General features: G+C 37.8%; 1 protein-coding gene across 14 annotated transcripts in view; it reads left to right on the top strand.

Annotated features, from left to right (window-relative positions):
- Window positions 1-23,739, top strand: part of CBLB (Cbl proto-oncogene B) — a 234,226-nt gene that overhangs the window by 156,088 nt on the left and 54,399 nt on the right. For all 14 annotated transcript variants that reach the window (XM_089330699.1, XM_070072025.2, XM_002716724.6 and 11 more), the window contains 2 exons: window positions 4,803-5,006; window positions 23,061-23,246. In XM_089330699.1, the coding sequence (XP_089186825.1) occupies window positions 4,803-5,006; window positions 23,061-23,246 (390 nt within the window). The remainder of the gene's footprint in view (window positions 1-4,802; window positions 5,007-23,060; window positions 23,247-23,739) is intronic.

The following is a 23,739-nucleotide window of genomic DNA, read 5'->3' as shown; positions in this document are numbered from 1 at the left end:
GCTTTTTTGTTGATGTACTGGGTAGTCCACTTTGAACAGCACATAAAACTGGACAAAACTCTCTTGTGGTAACTTCTCTTATAATATGACTACTTTGACTCACATCCTCAATTTATATAACAAACATTAAAATTTTCTGGTAGGATGGATCAAGAAAAACACAAATTTAGTCTTAGATGGACTGTTTCCAGTCTTCTTGTAAATACACACACTGTTGTTAGCTTTCATTTCCCTCCTCTTCCAAACTCATTCTTTTCAGTTACCTTTTGTGAGGAACTAGATCAAACAAACTGGAAGTCATCCCTAACCAGAGCAACATGTAAATTGATTTTTATGGTTCTAAGAGAAACCTGGGTAAACTAATAGAATAACTTACACAATCCACTAGTCTCAAAAAGTATGTGACTTTAATGATTTAGATTGAATGGGATAATTTTTAATTATTTTTTAAAGATATTATTTATTTATTTATTTGAAAGATAGTTACAGAGAAGCAGATGCAGAGAGAGAGAGAGAGAGGTCTTCCATGCGCCCGTTCACTCCCCAACTGGCTGCAATGGCCGGAGCTTCACCGAAGCGATGCCAGGAGCCAGGGGATTCTTCTGGGTCTCCCACATGGGTGCAGGGGCCCAAAGACCTGGGACTTGAACGAGTACCCATATGGGATGCCTGCACTGCAGGCAGTGACTTCACCCACTACACCACAGTGCCAGCCCCAGATAATTTTTAATTCTGATAATCATATTGTAGTTCAGTCTTTAGAAGATTTCCTATTTCTGCTTACACATACTAAGATATTTATGGTGGAATTTTTGACATGGAATATGTGCTTCATAATAATCAAGATTGAAAGTGCCGGCGCCACGGCTCACTAGGCTAATCCTCCGCCTTGCGGCGCCGGCACACCAGGTTCTAGTCCTGGTCGGGGCGCTGGATTCTGTCCCGGTTGCCCCTCTTCCAGGCCATCTCTCTGCTGTGGCCAGGGAGTGCAGTGGAGGATGGCCCAAGTACTTGGGCCCTGCACCCCATGGGAGACCAGGATAAGTACCTGGCTCCTGCCATCAGATCAGTGCGCTGGCCGCAGCGGCCATTAGATGGTGAACCAACGGCAAAAGGAAGACCTTTGTCTCTCTCTCACTGTCCACTCTGCCTGTCAAAAAAAAAAAAAAAAAAAAAAAAAAAAGATTGAAAGGAGCATGTGAAAGTACAAATGAAGCTTGATTGAGGAATGAGTTGAAAATTATTGTAGTTGGGCTGTAACTACGTAGAGGTTTGGTATACTTTTCTAATTTTACATATATTTGAAATTTTATGCAATAATTTCTTTTATTTATTTTCAATATTTATTTTATTTATTTGAAAGGCAGAGTTACAGAGAGAGAGAGAGACTGATCATCCATCTGCTGGCTCACTCCCAAAATGACTGCAGTGGCTGGAGCTGGGCCAATCCAAAGCCAGGAGCCAGGAACTTCTTCTGGGTCTCTCATGTGGGTGCAGAGGACCAAGTACTTGGGCCATCTTCCACTGCCTTCCCAGGCTCATTAGTAGGAAGCTGGACCTGAAGGGGAGCAATCACGTCTCAAACCAGTACCCTTATGGGGTGCTGGTGCCACAGGCAGTGGCTTCACCAACTACGCCACAGCACTAAACCCCTATAACAATTTCTTTAAATGTGTGAATACAGTGGGTACTTAGGGCTGAGAGTACAGCTTTCCATTTTTCATGCATTAAAGGCACAGAAAACATGTGGTCTTCATAGATTGCTCTTATGTATAAAAAGTATCATTTTTCTGTTGTCTTTTTTAAAAAAGTTATTTATTTCTTTGTAAGAGTGTGGCAGAGAGGGAGAAACACAGAGAGATCGTCCATCCATTGGTTCACTCCCCAAATACCCACAGCAGCCAGGTATGGGCTTAACCGAAGTCAAGACTTAGAAACTCCATCCTGATCTCCCACATGGATGTCAGGGACCCTAGTACTTGAGCTGTCTTGTGCTGGCTTCTCAGGTACACTAGCAGGGATCTGGGTTAGAAGTGGGGCAGTCATGAGGCCAGCACCATGGCGCAGTAGGTTAATCCTCCACCTGCAGCGCCTGCATCCCATATGGGCATTGATTCTAGTCCTGGCTGCTCCTCTTCCATTCTAGCTCTCTGCTGTGGCCTGGGAAAGCAGTAGAAGGTGGTCCAAGTCCTTGGGGCTTGCACCCATGAGGGCGACCAGGAAGAAGACCTGGTTCCTGGCACTTCTCTCTCTGTCTCTCCCTCTCACTGTCTGTAACTCTACCCCTCAAATAAATAAATAAAATCTCCAAAAAAAAAAAAAAAAAAAAAAACGAAGAAGAAGAAGTGGAGCAGTCAGGACTCAACTGACTCTGCAGTATGGAATGCTGCCATCCACAATGCCAACCCCCTTTTTACTGTTTTCTTGTGCTGAAATGGAAGTAGATTTCACCACAGGCACATAATGTGGATTTCTTTTGACTTTACATAATATGAATCTCTTTTGACTTTTATGGTAAGGAAATTTTCCCTGAATGATAGTATATATTGAATATACTCTTTAAAAAATTGAATATTCTTATTATTGAAAGATAGGGAAAAAGTTTAGATTTCCTTAAAAACCTACTCCTATGTTTAAAAATATGAGCATAAAGAAGTTATCTAAACCAAAAAAAGTTGTCTTAGTTTAACTGTCTGTAAAACGATGGACAAAATAATGTTTAAAGGGTTAGAAGTCCACCAGTCCTGAACAGTGTATGGTATTAGGCACACAAAAGCACCGGTGTTGACATGAATATATTTTTTCACACCACCTTGATTCAATGATGTTACCATTTCAAGTTTCTTTACCAAATTATGTAAAAGCAGATGAATAAGGAAATGTTAATTTCTTTTAAGTAATCCAGAGTGATTTTCGCTTTTTTTGACAATTTACCTGACAAAGAAGATATTCAATTTATTAATCTGAGTTAAGCTTAGAAAAAGTGTGCTGGGGCTGGCGCTGTGGTGTAGTGGGTAAAGCTGCCTCCTGCAGTGCTGGCATCCCATTTAGGCGCTAAGTTGAGTCCAGGCTGCCCCACTTCCGATCCAGCTTTCTTCTATGGCCTGCGAAAGCAGTGAAAGATGGCCCATGTCTTTGGGCCCTTGCACCCACGTGGGAGAGCTGGAAGAAGCTCCTGGCTCCTGGCTTCACGTCAGAGCAGCTCTGGCTGTTGTGACCATCAGGGGAGTGAACCAGCAAATGGAAGACTTTCTCTTTCTCTTCCTCCACCCACCCCCCTCCCCACACTGCCTCTGGCTCTGTAACTCTGCCTTTCAAATAAATAAACCAATCTTTAAAAAAGGAAAGAAAGAAAAAGTATGTTATTTGACATAAAGTCTGCCACAGAGTAAATGCGTGGTAATTGGCCCCTGAGAGGAGAGCAAAAGAATTCTTCCACCACTAATGTGAGCCCTGTAGAGCAGGTAGATCACGCATCTCACATTTAAACAAGTGAACAGTTCCAAGTATTAGCTCTCTCTGCATCCTGTTTTATCCCCAAAATGCTGCTAATTCATCTGTTTCTGCCCTAAAGTGATTTTATGATTTTGACCACTTGTAAAATAACACACTAATAGGGGCCTGCCCTGTAGCGCAGTAGGTTAATCCTCCACCTGCGGCGCCGGCACCCCATATGGATGCAGGTTCTAGTCTCAGCTGCCTCCTTCCAATCCAGCTCTCTGCTATGGCCTGAGAGAGCAGTCCCTGCACCAGCATGGGAGACCAGGAAGAAGCACCTGGCTCCTGGCTTCGGATCAGCACAGCTCCAGCTGTTGCAGGCCTCTGAGGAGTGAACCAATAGAAGGAAGACCTTTCTCTCTGTCTCTCCCTCTCAGTGTCTCTAACTACCTCTCAAATAAAGAAATAAAATCTTAAAAAAAAAAAACACTAATAATATCAGATAGTAATGCAAAAAGAAAAATAGGGTGGTGACTATCTTTTGCCATCTATCTCTACAGGGCAAGAAAATAAGCTTGTCCTAATTCTTTGCCAGTTTTTAATTGTTAATGCAGTTAGTTCTGAGAAATTAATTTGGGAGACTTTGAACAAAGCCACCTATCATTATGAATAAATGATTTCCAGCCCAAAAGCTTTTGTACAAATCTTTTGGCAGTATCTAATTTGAAAGCAAGATTATGGGCAAGAATACTATATTCTAAATGAACTATGTCCAGATGAGATAGGCTTTTGGTTTCACAGTATAATATATTTGCCATATTTTTCTTCTCTAATTCCTTATAAATCAAGATTTTTAGAGACCTGGCAACTAAAATGGAAATATTTGGCAATATTTATATTCGCAGGAACTTTTCCAGATTTTTAAATGGATTCTTCCTATCAATACCACAACTTTTATTTTTTTTCTTGTCAAAATGCCCTTTTTATAGAATGTTTAATTAGTTCTGCAGTCTTGTCAGTAAAGAAGAATATGATTCAATCTCTAGTTTTTGACAGGGCTCTTGATACATTAGAATTATAAATGAACATTCAGGGAAATAAAAAGGCTCCTTTTCTTTGGCAACTCAGTCTTTTTTTTTTAAATAAAAGAAATATTTCTTCTTGAGAAATACAAGGTTCTAAACATGTGTCATGTATTTTGTTGACTCCCTATTATGCTCCCATTACTTCTTCTGAGCAAACTTCTTCCGCCTTTTACCCAAAAACCTCTTTGCAACTTTTTTGGTAGTTGTAGAATATTGGTACTTCTCACTACGATCTGTTTTCAACAAAGACCAATTACTGCCTTTTCTCTGTTCGTTCAGGAATCCGATGGCCAGGGCTGCCCCTTCTGTCGTTGTGAAATAAAAGGAACTGAGCCCATAATTGTGGATCCATTTGATCCTCGAGATGAAGGCTCCAGGTGCTGCAGCATCATTGACCCCTTTGGCATGCCCATGCTCGACTTGGATGACGATGATGATCGAGAGGAGTCCTTGATGATGAATCGGTTGGCAAATGTTCGAAAGGTAAACCTAAACATGGGTTCAGAAAGGGGAGTGTGAGAACATAAAATGATGATGTCACAAAGGAGGATATGGGTATATCTGAATTTGGGAAAGAGGGATTCTGGGAAAAGAAGATGCCAGTGTAAGTGATGTTGACAAACTAATACAATGGAGAGAGTACTAGACTACTCAAGGTACTCTCACTGATTTTAAAATCAAGATGAGAAATAGTGGGAGTGTTAGTATTAGATTTAACATAATCATGGCAATAATCAATTCACAAAGAAGAATTTAAGAAAAGAAATTATTAAACTTGGAAATGGTAAAGCTGAGCTTGATAATAATTGTCTTTATTAAAGTGAAAAAGTGCCTGATAGAATTCTTTCCTAATAGGAAGGCCATCTTGGTATTTTAGTTTGAGGTTTGTTCATCAATACTGACAACTCAGAAAATTGATCTTGTCAAGCACACGGAGAATGGATGATACTGATTGGATTTTGTATAACCAACTTCACAAAAGACTAGTAAATGGAACAGAATGCCAGTTGATTAATTTCAACCCATAAATACAGTGGTCAAAAAAGCTGAATTCATAGTCACCAGGCTTCTCTCTCTGATGAATGATACATGAAATTCAGATTTTACTCAGAAGTTTTATATCCTGACAGAGAAATGGGAACAAGTGATACAGAATTGTCCGCAAATATGATACCACCTTTCTTCCTTATTCATGGCAGGCAAGGCTACTCAATCACGGCACTCATCCCTACCAAGTTGAAAAGACCTACAAAACCTTTTCAACTTTGACATCAGAAATTTCCATGGCATTTTCAGGTTCTGACAGCTTGAAAACTATTTGCCATCTAAGTAGAGTGTTGATACTGTATAATATGTAGCAAGGAAACACTGGGTGCAGAGAACAAATGAGACATTTTGTAGGGGCTCTGACAGAATTTGGCCCTTGGAAAGCACCTGACTTTCTTGATTCCCCTGGCCCGTGCTGTCAAATGGCATTTTCTTGGGATTTTTTTTACATAAAAAGTGTTATGTATGAAGAAGTGTTAGCATCACCCACAAAATCTATATCTTATTTCATCCTTTAATTTCAGCAAGTATGATTAGCTTTTGGTTTTGATTTATGTGTTCTTTGACTTAAGGGATGGAAAACATGAGGAAATTATTCCTTGGGAACACTAACTACCTTAGTTACTTCTCAACAATGAGGGAAAAAACAATCTCAAATTGAAAGAGAGAATTGAGCTGAACCTCAAAACAACTAGAGTTTTGACTTTACAAATACCTGAAATAAAGCACTAGTTCTTAATGTGGGGGAATCTTTGGGAAATGATTTAACTTCTCTCTTTTTTTCTTCTTTTGTATAAAAGAATAATAACAGTATCTTCTCTGTGAGGTGCTATGATGATTAAATGAAATCAAAGATTTAAGAAACTAGAACAGTGTTAATTCATTGAAATCATAAATATTTACTATTACCAATTATTAGTTAAAATTAATGTCATGTGATAAATATTCTCAGATATCCTCTATAATAGGAATTAGCAGAATTCATTTCATCTGTATGAATGTGAGAGCGCTATCTGTGGAGTGTCAGAGATAATGTTTGTTCTTTTGGAAAAGATACAACTTGGAATCCTGACTCTACAACTTACGGGTTAATACTGAGTTATTTGACTCAGTATCTGAGCCTCATATCTCCATCTGAAATAAATGAGAAAAATAGCACTCCTGTAAGTTTATAAGAGAATAAAATATTTGCATATTGTTTATTAATTTTCACTATTTTTTTTTTGACAGGCAGAGTTAGAGAGAGAGAGAGAGAGACAGAGAGAAAGGGATTCCTTTTTCCTTTGGTTCACCCCCCAAGTGACCGCCACAGCCAGCACGTTGAGGCCGGCGCACTGCGCAGATCCAAAGCCAGGAGCCAGGTGCTTCCTCCTGGTCTCCCATGGGAATGCAGAGCCCAAACACTTGGGCCATCCTCCACTGCCTTTCCGGGCCACAGCAGAGAGCTGGACTGGAAGAGGAGCAACCGGGACTAGTACCCCGTGCCCCAACTGGGACTAGAACCTGGGGTGCCAGCACCACAGGCAGAGGATTAGCCTAGTGAGCCATGGTGCCAGCCTAATTTTCACTATTTATGGCCCTTTTTACTGCAAACTAAAGATGCCTTTTGATATATTTAAATGCAAATATGCACCATATATTAAATATATATAATAAAATATTTAAATAATAATTATTATACATATCTACATAATTTCCTTGATTTTATAGCTTGCTTGCAAAACCTAATATATTTACTATGTGACCATTGAAGAAAAAGTTTTCAATCCCAAGTGCTGAATACACTGAGCTTTTAAGGAATATTTATTGAACCCATGGGTAACAAGGAACGACAGAAAAGTATTTGAGAAACATGTAGTAGCTCAAGGAGTTCAGGTGACTTAGGTAGCAGTGTTTTTTTCTAGCTAGGAAAAAAGCATTTCAATTTCCTTTACTTAAATGAATTTTCTTCTTCTTTAGAGTAATTTTTTCAAGAACTTTTTATTCCTTGTTGCTTGAGGGAAGCACCATTTGCTCTATATGAGTTTGGGAAAAGCTGCATTCTTAGCCTGTTTCCCACTAAATCAAGGTAAATCTCTAACCTTTTTTCTCTACTGGCATCGACAGTTGGACGTAAATGCTGGTAACATAAAATGAGAAGCCACATGTTCCAGGTTGACTCTAGTGGTTTTCCTGATCCTTTCAGCCTCTCCCTGGACCATGCATGTTTTGTTCTTCCTGACACATTGGTACACTTCTGTCAAAGGAGCTGAGAAATTTTTACATTAATCCTTTCTATTGGTTTATCCCACAAAAGGAAGAAAGCTCTCTGGTACTACTATCCCAGAAGTTATACTTCTATGGCTCATTTGGCAGTCAACAATATCATCTAATAAATATTTCACTACAGTCTGTACCATAGTTTCTATGGTGGAATAATATTTTAGAAATGTAAGAAGTTTTAATTATTTGTTTTGAGGTGGGGGATCATAGTCAACTCAGTCTCTATGTCAAGTGATGTGCCTCTTGTCAATTAAACTGATTATGAATTTTATACTGTTTCATAAATCTGCCACTTACCTTTTTAATAAACCCTGCATTTTGGTGTGCAGCCAAGCGTCAATCTTTTATGAATGATGGGAAAATATGGCTGTGACAGTATGTCCCCATAGTATTTCATCTGAACCTCTATTTCGGGAATCATACTAAGTTGTTCTATTTTACTTTGAGGACTGTCTTCTCCATTAATATTAATTTTTAAAGGCAGGGACATTATCTTCTTCATCTTTGTGTCCCCTGGCACCTAACCACATTCAGTAAATATCTGCTCAATGAACCAATTAGTGGAAGCACATTCACACATATTCCTTGTGGGCAGTGACTTGATATGCAGTTTTTAAAATTTTGCCAATCTGAAGACTAGATGTGTGTGAAAAGTCACAGGAATAAGTTTTATTCAGATCTGTCTTACAAGAGGTTATAAACAAGTATCAGCCCTTTTGAAAAAGTTAGCTCTACTATCCATATTTGCTTCATCACTTTTTTTTTAACCAATCATTCTGTTGCCTTATTTGGGCATTCATTCATTCATTCATTCATGTTTAAAATGTTTCAGTTTCTCAACTTCAAGACTGACTGTCAGTCATTGTCAACAGAATGATTCAATTACTTTCCTGTCATTTCAAATACTCATCTCATCTCTCTCCTCTTGTATGAGCAAGTTGATGACTAACTATACTGTGAAATTGTTTCTGCCTGTCTTCAGCATATTGCATTCTTTAAATTAGTAACGCTTTCATCATAGCATAGAGAACTGAGCTGATTCTGTATTCCTGTTACTGTAGTAATATCCCACAGCTGGAGTGTATAAACAGTGGCATGCTGAACATATAGAATGTAGTTTTATTTATTTATTTTGTAAGTTAAAAGCAGTTAATAATTCTGTTATTTACAGAAGCAAATAGAACCCAGTGAGTCTATAGTATATTAGATTGGTTGCCTTCCTAGGCGGAAGATATTTTATATGATTTTAACTAGAAGATGTTTTTGATTGTGCCTTAATCTGTATCATGGCCTGAGTTCTCAAGCTTTCAGATTTCCAGGGTAATTGGATCTGACACGAGCCTTCAGAAAAGTCCAGTGTGTGATTGGTAGGACAGTCACAGCCTCTGTCCGATTTCTATCAGATCAGAGCTAAGAAAATGTACCTGATGCTACTTTGTTTTATTTTGCTAAAGATATGAGTAGTCAAACAGTTTATTAGCTATTGTGTTGATAGAACATGTTAATCACTAGATTCATAAGATTACGTACAAAATAAGTCCTATGATAGATTGACCCACTGAATGAACCCTAGATTAACTCCTAATGTCTTATACATGACATTTTCTTAAGATTTTTAAAAATCTTAATGAAGGACCATATTAGGACAAAAATTAATATGCCCAGAGATCATGGGAACTATTCTCTTTTAATATACATTTTCCTAATGTTGCCTTCATCAAGTAGGAGACATATTGCTAACTAAAACTATTTATTATTATCTAATTATTGCTTTTTCTATTAATAATAAGTATGGAGAAATGCTCTATGTTGTTCTTGATCCTGAAGTAAGATTTATCTGTTTAGATCAGTGTTTTTGCATCTTTTGTAGAAGGTTTTGACTTCCTATGTTTTTTATTTGAATTACAGCCTCAGGACTAGAGTCTATGGTAGGGCAGTAAGAACAAAGATTACAGGAAAAATGAAAAACAAAATAAAATTAAACTTCCCAAATGGTATAACATGGTTTTCAACTTGACAGTCCTACTTACTTGAGGATATTCAGAAATAACAAGACCATTTTTTGCACCTCACAATGACAGACATATGGGGGATAATGCTGCCATTGAGTGGCAAGACAAGAGATGTTACCCATCCTGTAACTCACCGAGGAAAAGTTTTTCTGACCACAGTGCCAGTAGATCTCACCTCTTAGTGTAACACTTAGCTGGAGTCAAGAATGACAGTAGCAATCTAAAAGCACAGGTTTTTGTTTTAATTGCATTCTGTTATGAATTTTCTCAAAGCTCTGAATGCAGAATACTGGTATTTTCTTTATAGATGAAAAAAAGAAGCAGCTACCTTCTCTAAGTATTGTATGATGTCATAGGAATCCTTGAAGACATGGTTAGATACTCCACAGAACTGGTTTGAATACATAGTGTGGTAGGAGCAGCAAGCACTCGAATGCTTATTCTCAGTTTGGAATTTACGTCCTCTGGTAGGCTGTCAGCTCCTTGAGGGCAGGAGCTGTGTCTTTGTCCTCCTTTCCTGATCAGAGCTTCACATGGTACCTGAGCACACGTAGGCCCTAGAAAAGGAGGTGACACTGGTGCTGTTCCATTCTTAAGTTGAATTATAAACCTTGGAGTCAAATGGCCTGGATTGATGTTATAGTTTTACTGGTATTATCAATATGAATTGCATTATTAAACTACTTCCTGTTAAAACCCACAGATTCCCACACTCCACCTCTGCTAGCCTGGCTGGTGCCTCAAGTACCTTGTCAGCAAAATCCTACCTATTCGTATTAAGATTGAATGATTAATACATATAGAACTATTAAAACAGTCTGGGCATCTGGTAAATGCGAAGTGTTGGTTGTTACATTTTTATATATATGGTGTTAAAAGTTCCACAAGTACCATTGTGTTTTAATAATTAACATCAGACTTTTTGAGACATTCATGAAAGTTTTTTTAACTCTTATTTAATAAATATAAATTCCCGAAGTACAACTTTTGAATTATAGCAGCTTTTCCCCCCGTAACCTCCCTCCCACCCGCAACCATCCTATCTCCTACTCCCTCTCCCATCCCATTCTTCATCACGATTCATTCTCAATTATCTTTATATAAAGAAGACCAACTTAGTATATACTAAGTAAAGATTTCAACAGATTGCTCCCACAAAGACACACAAAGTATAGAGTACTGTTTGGGTAGTAGTTTTACCATTAATTTGCATAGTACAACACATTAAGGACACAGGTCCTACATGGGGAGCAGGTGTACAGTGACTCCCATTGTTGATTTAACAATTGACACACTTATTTATGACGTCACTAATCACCCGAGGCTCTTGCCATGAGCTGCCAAGGCTATGGAACCCTCTTGGGTTCACCAACTCCAATCTTGTTTAGAAAATGCTATATTCAAAGTGGAAGTTCTCCTTCCTTTAGAGAAAGGTACTGCCTTCTTTGATGGCCCGTTCTTGCTGGGATCTCACTCACAGTGATCTTTCATTTAGTTTTTTGTTTTTTTTTTTTTTTTTTTTTTGCCACCATGTCTTGGCTTTCCATGCCCATGAAACTTTCATGGGCTTTTTAGCTGGATCCAAATGCCTTAAGGGCTGATTCTGAGGCCAGAGTTCTGTTTAGGGCATTTGCCATTCTTTGAGTCCGCTGCATATCCTGCTTCCCATGTAGGATCATTCTCTCCTTTTTAATTCTATCAATTATTATTTGCAGACATTGGTCTTATTTATGTAATCCCTTTGACACTTAACCCTATATTTTTTGATCAATTATGAACTTAAACTGATCACTTTAATAAGTAAGATGGCATCAGTACATGCCACTTTGATGGAATTGAATTGGAATCCCCTGGCACATTTCTAGCTCTACCATTAGGGTTAAGGCTGAGTGGGCATGTGCCAAACTGTACGTCTCTCTCTTATTCCTGCTCTTATATTTAACAGGGATCACTTTTCAGTTAAATTTAAATGACTAAGAATAATTGTGTGTTAATTAAAGAGTTCAACCAATGGTATTAAGTAGAACAAAAAAATACTAAAAGGAATAAAATAGTAAGTTATTCCTCAACAGTCAGGACAAGGGCTGATCAAGACATTGTTTCTCATAGTGTCCATTTCACTTCAAGAGGTTTACTTTTTGGTGTTAAGTTAGTTGTCACTGATCAGGGATAACATATGATATTTGTCCCTTGGGGACTGGCTTATTTCACTCAGCATGATGTTTTCCAGATTCCTCCTTTTTTTTTTTTTTTTTTTAAGATTTATGTATTTGTTTGAAAGAGTTACAGAGAGAGAGAGAGAGAGTGAGTCTTCCATCTGCTGGTTGATTCCCCAGTTGGCCTCAAGGTTGGAGCTGCTCTGATCCAAAGCCAGGAGCCAGGAGCTTCTTCTGGGTCTCCCACACGGGTGCAGGGGCCCAAGGATTTGGGCCCTCTTCCTACTGCTTTCCAAGGCCATAGCAGAGAGCTGGATCGGAAGTGGAGCAACTGGGACTCAAACTGGCGCCTATTGGGACGCCAGCACTGCAGGTGGCGGCTTTACCTGCCATGCCACAGCGCTGGCCCCAGTTTTTTGTTTTAGATAGAAGTGTTGGTGTTTAGGAAGAATTAGAGAGCAAAACTGTGTTATAACAAGCAGTTGGTTGTATTTCATTAATAATAGCATTGCCTACATGGATATAATTTCATTGTATGATCATATTAAAATAATTTGCTATTGGGCTGGTGCCGTGGCTCACTTGGTTAATCCTCCGCCTGTGGTGCCGGCATCCCGTATGGGCGCCAGGTTCTAGTCCCGGTTGCTCCTCTTCCAGTCCAGTTCTCTGCTGTGGCCCGGGAGGGCAGTGGAGGATGGCCCAGGTGCTTGGTCTCCTGCACCCGCATGGGAGACTGGGAGGAGACACCTGGCTCCTGGCTTTGGATTGGCGCAGCAGTGGTCCTGGCGGCCATTTGGGCAGTGAACCAGCGGAGGTAGGACCTTTCTTTCTGTCTCTTTCTCTCTCACTGTCTATAGCTCTACCTGTCAAATAAATTTAAAAATAAATAAATAAAATAATATGCTGTTAAGCTGTGTTTTATGTTTCAAACTTATAGAAAATGCAAAATTGCCAGCATATCAGCTGAAATATTATTTTAGGAGTAAATAAACTTGAAATGTCTTTATTTTCTATATAAGTAAATTGAAATGATTAAGTATTCTGTAAAGTAGAACAAAAAACTAGAGTACCCAGGTAGTAATTTCTTCATGACATCAGCTTTACTTTGTATTTTGGGAGCAAGAGGTGTTTATTTAAAGATTGTTTTTAGTGTCTACAATTTATTTCTTTATGCTCAGAATGTTCTTGTTTTGCACCCATTTTTATGAAAATATTTCTGAATTATATGTCACCCTTCCCTGCCTTCTCAAAAATGGTTACACAGCTGAGTGAACCAAATAGCATTAGAAACCACTACTACCAACACAATATATTTCTGGAAGCTTACATTTTCCTACAGGATTTAAGGGTAGGATATATGAAGGGAAGGGGACCATAAATTTAAATTAGAATCACACCTATATTTGGCTCAAGATGCAAAATTCATATAAATGTGTTTAAAATGTGAAACTTCAAAGAAATTTGAAGGTTGTGGAGACTGATCACAGCCTAGAGATTATGTCCCTCCCATAAGAGATTACTTCAAGGAGAAGCAGTATCCTAGTTAACAGTGTTTAGTATTTTAATAGAACAGTGCCCTTGGGGTTATTTCCACATGTGAGACTGTACTACTTTAAAGCAGACCCTATTGGGAATTTTGTTGACCCACCTCTCTGTCAAACCTCAGAGAAAGATGAACTCTTATTGCAGTCAAGAATCTGTCTCTGTCTTCTTTATTGCTTCTAATTTGTAGTATTTGAAAATTTCCAGAAGTTACTGGTGGACATGGATTATAATTCAAGTATTAAATTAGTGCATTCATTTTATACACTGATGAAATACCTACATTTTTTGTAAGATATCAGGGTGCCTACCTTTTGTTCTCACAGAAAGAAATTCAACATGATTTTCCTCTTACTTTGAGTGTTTTTCTGTTTCATTCTGCTTTTCTCCCTAAATTCTTACAGATTGATGCTTCTTGAAATGTGACTATGAATGAACAGAAAACTTTGCATTTATACACAACATTCCTCATATGAACTTTTATTTACTTTCTGAAAGGGACCTGAGAGTTGTTCCAAAATAAATAACATACATCACTTCTACTTAAACTATAATGTACACATGAATGGATATGAGTGTATGTGTTTGCATGTGTGCACGCTCAGTTGGTTTTTGTAGTATCTACCTTCTGAATAATATTCTGTATAGGCTGTTATGGTAAGTAGTTTTGATTTTATGTTCACAAATTAATATGAGCACAAAAAAATAAGAGAATACTTAGTGGCAAAGAAACTGTACTTATAATATTGTAATATATGTGATAACAAGATATATTCATGTGTTTCATTAACTTTCATACATTTAGAGAGAGAAACGTTTGTCGGAGTGTTTCCCATCAACCTTTTTACAACATGTATATGTACATTGATCAGATGTGAAAATTTATTAAGTAAAAATCCTGTTAGAATTATCATCAAATTGTCTTTGATTATCTCTGGGATTGTCAGTACCCTTATTTTATTAGTAATTGAAGAGAGTTTGCTCTTGTCCTGTTTTTATTATGACTTGACTGATCTTGAAATTTCTTACCAAGTGTTTTGCCATTTCCATTATAATGGATCCTATTAAAGCTTTTATAAAACCATTCTTGAAATGTGTGGCTGAAACCAAAGAAGAGTGACTAAAATAGAGTGATTCCCGATTATTATTAGTAATTGCTCAAAGTGCTGAGATAGGCTTTTGAGTACTACTTTGGCTTTTTCTTTCAGGGTTTTCTGTTAAAATTGCAAATGAGGATTTATCTAGTCTTTTTAGTAGTTTTTAGCATCACATTCTAAGTACTAAAGAATTCTGTAAATTTTGTCAGAGAAATGAAGAATAGTGTTTATCATTTCCAGAAGCAAAGGGCTGGGAAAAATTGATGAGCCTGTAGAAATAAAAGAATGCTATGTGGTCTTTAAATTTCTAAAGCCCCCAGATTCCAGACTATAAAGATGTACTCATCAGCTGCCAGGATTAAAGCATTCAAGAGAAATGGTTAGTTAGACAAATAAGCCAGTATGATCATAATACAGGCAAGAATCAAGGTAGATCCCATTCTCTGTGTATTGAAAAGAGCCAAAATGAAATAAGATGATTCATTCTAAAGTTCTGAAAGCAGTGTAATACTAGGGGGAAAAAAAGAGAATTACCTAAAAACAAGATAAAAGAATGAAATTACACTAATCAATACCGTGTAACTGAAAGAATGATTCGATTTTTTAACTTCTGAATTTACCTCTAAATAAATGACTCTGGATATTGTACAACAGATTCCATACAGTAAATTTCACATTCTATCCATTGTATCATATTAGTTAATCTTTCCACAGTTTACTTATATTTGCCATAACTTAAGCATGAACAGATAGTAAGGAAGGAGTGACAAAGGAAGTAGTTCATTTAAGCAGTGGCAAAAAAAGGAAATGACCCTGTCATTATTCATTAGGAGATCAAAACCAGATGAGCAGAGGCCGGCGCCGCGGCTCACTAGGCTAATCCTCCGCCTAGCGGCGCCGGCACACCGGGTTCTAGTCCCGGTCGGGGCGCCGGATTCTGTCCCGGTTGCCCCTCTTCCAGGCCAGCCCTCTGCTGTGGCCAGGGAGTGCAGTGGAGGATGGCCCAGGTGCTTGGGCCCTGCACCCCATGGGAGACCAGGAAAAGCACCTGACTCCTGGCTCCTGCCATCGGATCAGCGCGGTGCGCCGGCCGCAGCGCGCCGGCCGCGGCGGCCATTGGAGGGTGAACCAACGGCAAAGGAAGACCTTTCTCTCTGTCTCTCTCTCTCACTGTCCACTCTGCCTGTCAAAAAAATAAAAAAAAATAAAAAAATAAAAAAAAAAATAAAAAAAAAACCAGATGAGCAGAGATGAAATCTTTATCATGAAAGCAATAGAAAATGAAGTAAAGTGGAAAAAAAAGTAGTTACAATAATTGTAACAGATAAATAAAGGCTTACTCCCAGTATGCAAAAAGCACATTTAAATCAATATGAGGAAATAAAGTGATATGAGAGACAAGGATAAAAACCAGCAACTCAATGAAGTATACCCATGCTCAACAAATATTATGAATTTTTTTTAATTCTGTGTCAAGAAAGTTCAAATTTAAACATTGATGTAGGCCATTAAAAATTCCAATCAAGTGTGTAAAAATAAAAAAATACACCTTTGAGTTTTGTGTAATGGTAATTATTACACACAGCTGGTGGGAGAATAAATTGGTTTTGCCATCTGGACAGGAAGAGTCTTTTAAGTATGTTCATAAACTCTGACCCAATTATGAATTTATTTTCCTGTGCTCAAAAAAAGTCTATGATTCTTTCCTTTAAATTTAAAAGATGCATGATTAAAGACTTTTTTATGATACTGTTTTAGAATAGAGAAAAAATCAGAACCTAAGTGTTCATAGCAAGGGAATACCCATGTGAATGCCTGTTACATGCATATAATTCACCCTTTTGACAACTTGTTTCAAGAATGTTTAATGGAAGCTAAAATTCTTTTGGCTTTATGCTAACCAATATAGATGAGATACAAAATTGCCTAGATGACTAGGAGCCATTACCAATGGCTATGTGTATGTATTTTTCACAACCTTATATTTTCTATTAATTCTCACTATAGTGAGATTATATTTTATAGTGAATACAGAAAAAGTGAAATAACAGAAAATTTGAAAGTCACAAGGTGTTGAATACCAAAAGCAGTAAAATTCATTTATTATGGCAAACACTATGACAACATCTATAACTACACTTAGAAGCCTATTTCAATTTCCAAACTACTTTTCTTTTTATTTGTTATTTCTGTATTTACAGTATTTGCTAGGGTAAGAAGAGAAAGAAAAATGGTGCTAAAGTCAATTCTAAATTTGTTTTTCTGGTAACCTTTAGTAGTCTTTGTAAATAACAGAAAATACTCTGAGAGTCATTTCTATTTGAATTTTGAATAAAACTTTTAACTATTTATTTAGATATTGGATTTTGTTACTGGTGGCTTTCTTTAGGCCTGTTGGTACGAAGAATTGTCAAGGCCAAAATATGAAACAACAAGGTCAGGACATTTTATTTGAAGGTATCTCTAATGGAATTATATTTTGATGTTAAAGAAAAACAGACTGACTGAAACTCTGGATATGTTTTACCAGATTTCATTTTGTCTCTTCTGGTCAATGTTCCTAACTATATCATCCAAATAAAAATAAAGTGTTTTACAGAAGATTTTATTTTATAATATCCCCATAAAATGGATTAAATTTCATCTATGATCATCTATGATCAGCAGGTAACAGTATTGTAATGATTTTTCCAATAATAAATTGCATTTTAATGTTTTAGCTGAACTTTAAGTGCTGTTCATAGGAAATCTGTGTTGAAGTCACTTTATACGTTTATTATTATGGTTAATTTAAAAAAAAAAAAAGATGTTTGTTTTTTGTAATTAGTTGGCACAGCGCTTAGTTTGCTAGTTAACCACAAGTGAAACTCATGACTCCCTGTCAACAAAATGCTACTGTTGTTATTTACAATTTCAATAATTTACATAACTGCTACCCAGTGACTACCTGTACAGAGGAAAATTGTGTTATTCTAGAATTAAGTCATTTAAAATACCAACAGAAATGCACATATTATAAAGAATCAGTGTTATAAAAGGGTACTTCAAAAAGTTCATGGAGTAATGGAATTTCATTCCTAATTTTTTCATAATACACAGTTTGCATGAATTTCCTGAAGATCCTTCATTTGCATGGATTTCAAATATTTTTTGTACTAAGATAAATTTACGTTTTAATTCCGTTTTTCCAAAGACTTTGTGAAGCTCCCTTGTAGAATAAAAGAATCTAATGAAAGAATCTAAACACTCAGGCTATTACTTCACCACACATACTGGTTTGAATTCTGCTCTGAGGATTTTCATCATACTAAGTATCGAAGCTCTTCACATATTTCAAGTCAGATCCATTTCACTATTTAAACATGCTCATAATGTAGTAACTGCTTAAATATTAGTAATTAATTCAGTCTAAGCTGAAAGTGAAGTTCTAAACTGTGATGATAGGCTGTTGGCTCCATTACAATTCTGTGCCTTCTTTCAGGTAATAAGGGAAGTGGGAAAATACTTGTTGAAGTGAAGCTGTGGTGAGCCCAGATCCTATCTAGCAGACTTTGCAGTGCGTGCAGCTAGCACGGAGAAATGTCTGCAAGCTAAATGAAGAAAGCGCTGTGCATTCTGTGTGTATGTGTCTCGTGTGTGTAATTTGGCTTGAAAGTGTATGAATAGTTCTGCTTCTTGATTTTTCTTTGTAAAACATAGAAGCCAGATCAACGAAACATATTTGTCAGGTATCAGTTTGTTGCTTTGTTGCTTTGTTGCTTTGCGAACACTGTCATTTTTGCAGCTATGAAAGGTCGAGAATCAGATGCCCCGTGACATCTGATCTGCAGTGCTACAATTCTGGGATGCAAATAGCTTTACATTAGGAATTCTTTCTGCTCTGATGATTTGGGGAACAGTTTTGCTCCACAGGTTTCCAACTGTGACCGTGTGAAGCACCATGACTTTTTGGGTAGAACTGTTATTTTTTAGGAATTACTGGTGTCATTAAAATAAGTTGATGACTGTAAGATTCTACTTTTTGTCCTTCAGCATAGTGACAATTGAAAAAATATTTGTATTTATATGAAGGTAATAAAAATATATGTAGTAGAAGAATCACAAAATTGCTCAAAGGAAGATGTTCTTAGGATTGTTATATAAAAGCCTGTATGATTTTAATGAATTATGTTAAGTTATTTGGTACCAACTTTTAGTTTAGCAGTCATAAAAATATTCGGTTATATCTGAAATATGGACTAGAAACTTCTGGTGAGTCACTGAAATTTATTTTTCTTTTTAAATTTAGAATATATTTTTACACATGTAAAAGTGTGATAACATGATATATGTGTACAAAGTGTAATGGTCAAGTCAAGATGATTAGCATTCCCATCTTGAACGTTTGTCATTTTATGTGTTGACTACCATGGAACACTTCTAATTATTTTGAAAACTCCCTATATACATATTATAGATGACAGTTACTCTCCTGTGCTGTAGACCATTTAGATGTTTAGATTCTTCCTAGCTAAGGTAATTCCCTCTAACCTACCTCCCTCCTCCCCTTCCTGTTCTCTGATGACAACCATTCTACTCGCTACTTCTATGAGATTACTTTTTTTTTTTTAACTTTTATTTAGTCAGCCGGCACACCGTGCTGATCCGATGGCAGGAGCCAGGTACTTATCCTGGTCTCCCATGGGGTGCAGGGCCCAAGGACTTGGGCCATCCTCCACTGCACTCCCTGGCCACAGCAGAGAGCTGGCCTGGAAGAGGGGCAACCGGGACAGAATCTGGCACCCCGACCAGGACTAGAACCCGGTGTGCCGGCGCTGCTAGGTGGAGGATTAGCCTAGTGAACCACGGCTCCGGCTAGCTAACTGATAGAATTAAAAAGGGAGAGAACGATCCAACATGGGAAGCGGGATACACAGCAGACTCATAGAATGACAGATGTCCTAAAGAGCACTCTGACCTCAGAATCAGCCCTTAAGGCATTCAGGTCTGGCTGAAGAGCCCATGAGAGTATTTTAGGCATGGAAAGCCAAGACACTGTGGCAAAAAAAAAAAAAAAAAAAAAAAAAGAGGACCTAAATGAAAGATCTCTGCGAGTGAGATCCCAGTAGAAATAATGGGCCATCAAAGAAGGAGGTACCTTTCTCTGAAGGGAGGAGAGAACTTCCACTTTGATTATGGCCTTGTCGAAATAAGATCAAAGTCTGAGAGCTCAGGGGGCTTCCATGGCCTTGGAAACTTATGACTGGAGCCTAGGGAGATTACTGATGCCTAAAACAAGAGTGTCAATTTGTTAAGTCAACAACAGGAGTCACTGTGCACTTACTCCTCATGTAGGATCTCTGTCCTTAATATGAGATTACTTTTTCAGGTTCCACACATGACTCAGAATGTACAGGATTTGTTTATTTGTGACTTGCTTATTTCATTTAACTTAAGTGTCCTCCAGTTCTTTCCATGTGCTGAACATGACAGGATTTCATTATTATGTTGAATAAAATTTTATTTTGAGAGCCAGCACTATAGTGTGCCAGCATACCATATTGGGAGTGCTGGTCCAATTTCCAGCTGCTGTGCTTTTGATTCAGCTTCCTGCTAATGCCCCTGGCATGGCAGCAGTGCTTGGGCCCCTGTCTCCCATGTGGGAGACACAGAGGGAGTTCCTGACTCCTGGCTTCAGCCTGGACCAGCTTTGGCTGTTACAGCATTTTGATAGTAAACCAGTATATGAAAGATCTCTCTTTCTCCTTCTCTTCCTTTACATTGGATGCTCAATAAATGAACAAATAAATTTTTTAAAAGGGAAAGTATTGTACAGCAGGTTAAGATACTGATTGCAATGTCAGTATCCCTTATCAGAGTGCCAGTTCAGGTCCCAGCTGCTCAGCTTCTGATCCAGCTTCCTGCTAATGCACCTGGGAAGGCAGTGGATGATGGCAGCATTGCCTGGGTCTCTGTCACCCATGTGAGAGACCCAAATGGGGTTCCTGTCTCCTGGTTTCAGCCTATCCCTGATTTGGCTATTGTGGCTATTTGTGGAGTGAGCCAGCAAATGGAAGATTTTCTCTCGCTCGCTCTCTCTCTCTCTCTCTCTCTCTCTCCTGCTTCTGCTCTTTCAAATAAGTAATTTTTTTAAAAAAAATTTAAGAATGGTAAATATATACCACATTTTCCTTATCCATTCATCTACTATTTGACATGTTGGTTGATTCCATATCATTGGTATTGTAAATACCACTGCAGTAAACCTTGGGCTATAGATATCTCTGTGATGTAATTATTTCATTCACTTTCTATAAATACCCAGTAGCCATTCAAATTTATTTTTCAAAGGCCTTTACAAAATAAGCATAACTGTGCATTCCTTATGTGTGGGCTGTGCAATGACTTTCTTGCGAAGAGTACAGTATGGGAAGGAAGAGAAAAACGCAAGAAACTTCACAGTGAATTAACCTGATAAACAGTACCTCAGGCGAGTAAGCAAGGTCAACATCGACCGCAATCAGTTCTGTTGTTTGTATGGGTCCTTGGCATGGTGTCGTCAGAATGGTACTTCAGTTCAGTGGTCTTCCTTCCAAAAACTTAAAATCAAAAGCCAACCATCAGACAAACCGCAATAAAAGGACATTCAATAAAATACCTAAGGCCGGCGCCGCGGCTCACTAGGCTAATCCTCCGCCTAGCAGCGCCAGCACACTGGGTTCTAGTCCCGGTTGGGGCGCCAGATTCTGTCCCGGTTGCCCCTCTTCCAGGCCAGCTCTCTGCTGTGGCCAGGGAGTGCAGTGGAGAGGATGGCCCAGGTGCTTGGGCCCTGCACCCCATGGGAGACCAGGAAAAGCACCTGGCTCCTGGCTCCTGCCATCGGATCAGCGCGGTGCGCCGGCCGCAGTGGCCATTGGAGGGTGAACCAACGGCAAAGGAAGACCTTTCTCTCTGTCTCTCTCTCTCACTGTCCACTCTGCCTGTCCAAAAAAAAATAAAAAATAAAATAAAAAATAAAATAAAATACCTAACCAATACTCAGCAAAACTATTAAGGCACCCCCCCCCATCCAAGAAAAATAATGTCTAAGGAACTCTTAAGGAGAGTTGATGACTAAAACTAATGTAGTGCCCTAGATGAAATCTGTAGCTTATGATCCTATGGCATAGGACATGAGCTAAAAACTGAAAAAGTTGAATGAAGTATGATTTTTAGCTAATTAAGATAAAAGACACATTGTAACTAAGTGTGGATTTGAATACACATCTATTAGCCAGAATTATTAAATATTCCTTGGTATTATTAAAATTCAAATTAAATCATCAGGTACAGACATCAACTTTTATAAAGGTGGGTGATGTTAAGAGGAAAGTTACTTAGGGGCAAGCGTAAATTCTTTATTAATATGACTACTAAAAAGGATTCCCAAACAGATGAATATCAAAGCATGGTAGGTTATTTACAGGAAAATAAACTATGCACTTGAAACAAACGAAAAAACGAATGGAAGCAAAAAACCTAGATCTTCAAAGAACTGGCAGTGTAGCTACAAACTGTCTGGTAGTTTAGAACAGTATATTTATTATATTAAGGTTATTTGATTAGCTGGGATGATTTTTATACCAAATAGGGATCAGGTTATGCCACCTTAAGACACAGATACGTGCACATGTGCCTGCACACACACACAAATAAACCAAATCTCCCCTAAATAGAAAGTGTTACATGAGCATATGTACAAATTAAAGTATTTGTTACTGGGTTTTGGTGCTGGTTTAAATACCTGACAAAGATAGGAAACATCTGGTAACATAGAAACTTACCAGTTTTTAGCAGATAGACTTTACTACATTTAGTTCATTGTTTTTCCAAAAAAAAATTAACTTGAGGATTTCTTTTCTATGTGAAGACTTAAGAAAGTATATTAGGGTTCAAGCATGCTTATTCAAATAAACATTTTTAAAAAAACCTCTCCTGACTTAACTGACTTACAGGAAAATAAACTATGCACTTGAAACATATTTTTTATGAAACGAGGCAATTTCTAATTTTAGAATATACAAAGCTCTAAGGAAATTTTATATTACAGATAACCAAGAGCAGTGTGCATTGCTGCTTTGTGTTTTTCTGGTTTACTTATAAAATAAAACTCATAACAGGTTTCTTGAAAAATTTCCTACATTTGACTGTCTTTACACTTTTGCTGTTCTTTCCTAGGCAATTCGTACAAGAAACTTATTAAATCTATTCCTTACATAATACTAACCCTAAAGCACAATAAGAGGCTCTTTGCATCTGTTAATCAGAGGAAACTAAAGTAGTTTATTTCAGCAAATATGCAATGGCAAACACTTATCCAAACCAAATGCCTTCCACAAGGACTGAAAGACACATTCTTCACATTGAATAAACAGGAGTGTGTTTCTCTCTTTGCTATTCTAGTGCACCGACAGGCAAAACTCACCAGTCACATCACCTGGGTCCTCTCCCCTTGCCCAGAGAAGAAAGCCTCAGGCAGATCCTCTCCAAATCCCGCATCTCAGCCTGCCACCAGTGCCTCCTCGCCTGGATCTAATTCAGAAGGGCATAGCCCGTTCTCCCTGTGGTAGCCCAACTGGTTCGCCGAAGGTAAATCGTTGTCCTGGAAACACAGATATTGACTTTATATGACTATTATTGATTGATTGGGTTTTTTTACATTCTATTATTCATGTTTCTTGTATTCTTAATTGTTTATGAGTAACTTCAGTGAGTTTCTCATTTGTTTGTGTTGAGCCTACTGTCATATTCCTGGCTTTCTTACCATAAAAGTTACATAATTAGTCAGAGCACATATCTGTAGCCCCTGATTTGGCAAATAAATAGAATGTCGTTCTGTAAAATGGATTTAAAAGGTCATTATATGCATTAAAATAATTTGCATGCTGTTATCAAATGGTATTTTACACTCATTTTCATAATGTCATGACAAGAAAAATGTGATATGGGAGTATATTTGCATAAGGGTTTAAGGTGTGATAAATTACCACCTGTGTTTCAAGGTGACTCAGAAGAGGGAATTATATGTACTTTTTATATGTGGCAGAATTAATTACTATGAATTACAGTGTTTGTAAAGTAA

This window comes from Oryctolagus cuniculus, chromosome 4 (genome assembly GCF_051225735.1).
Source record: "Oryctolagus cuniculus isolate XC-2025 breed Fujian yellow rabbit chromosome 4, ASM5122573v1, whole genome shotgun sequence".
NCBI classification, from domain to species: Eukaryota; Metazoa; Chordata; class Mammalia; order Lagomorpha; family Leporidae; genus Oryctolagus; species Oryctolagus cuniculus.
This window is presented reverse-complemented; position numbering and strand designations above follow the sequence as displayed.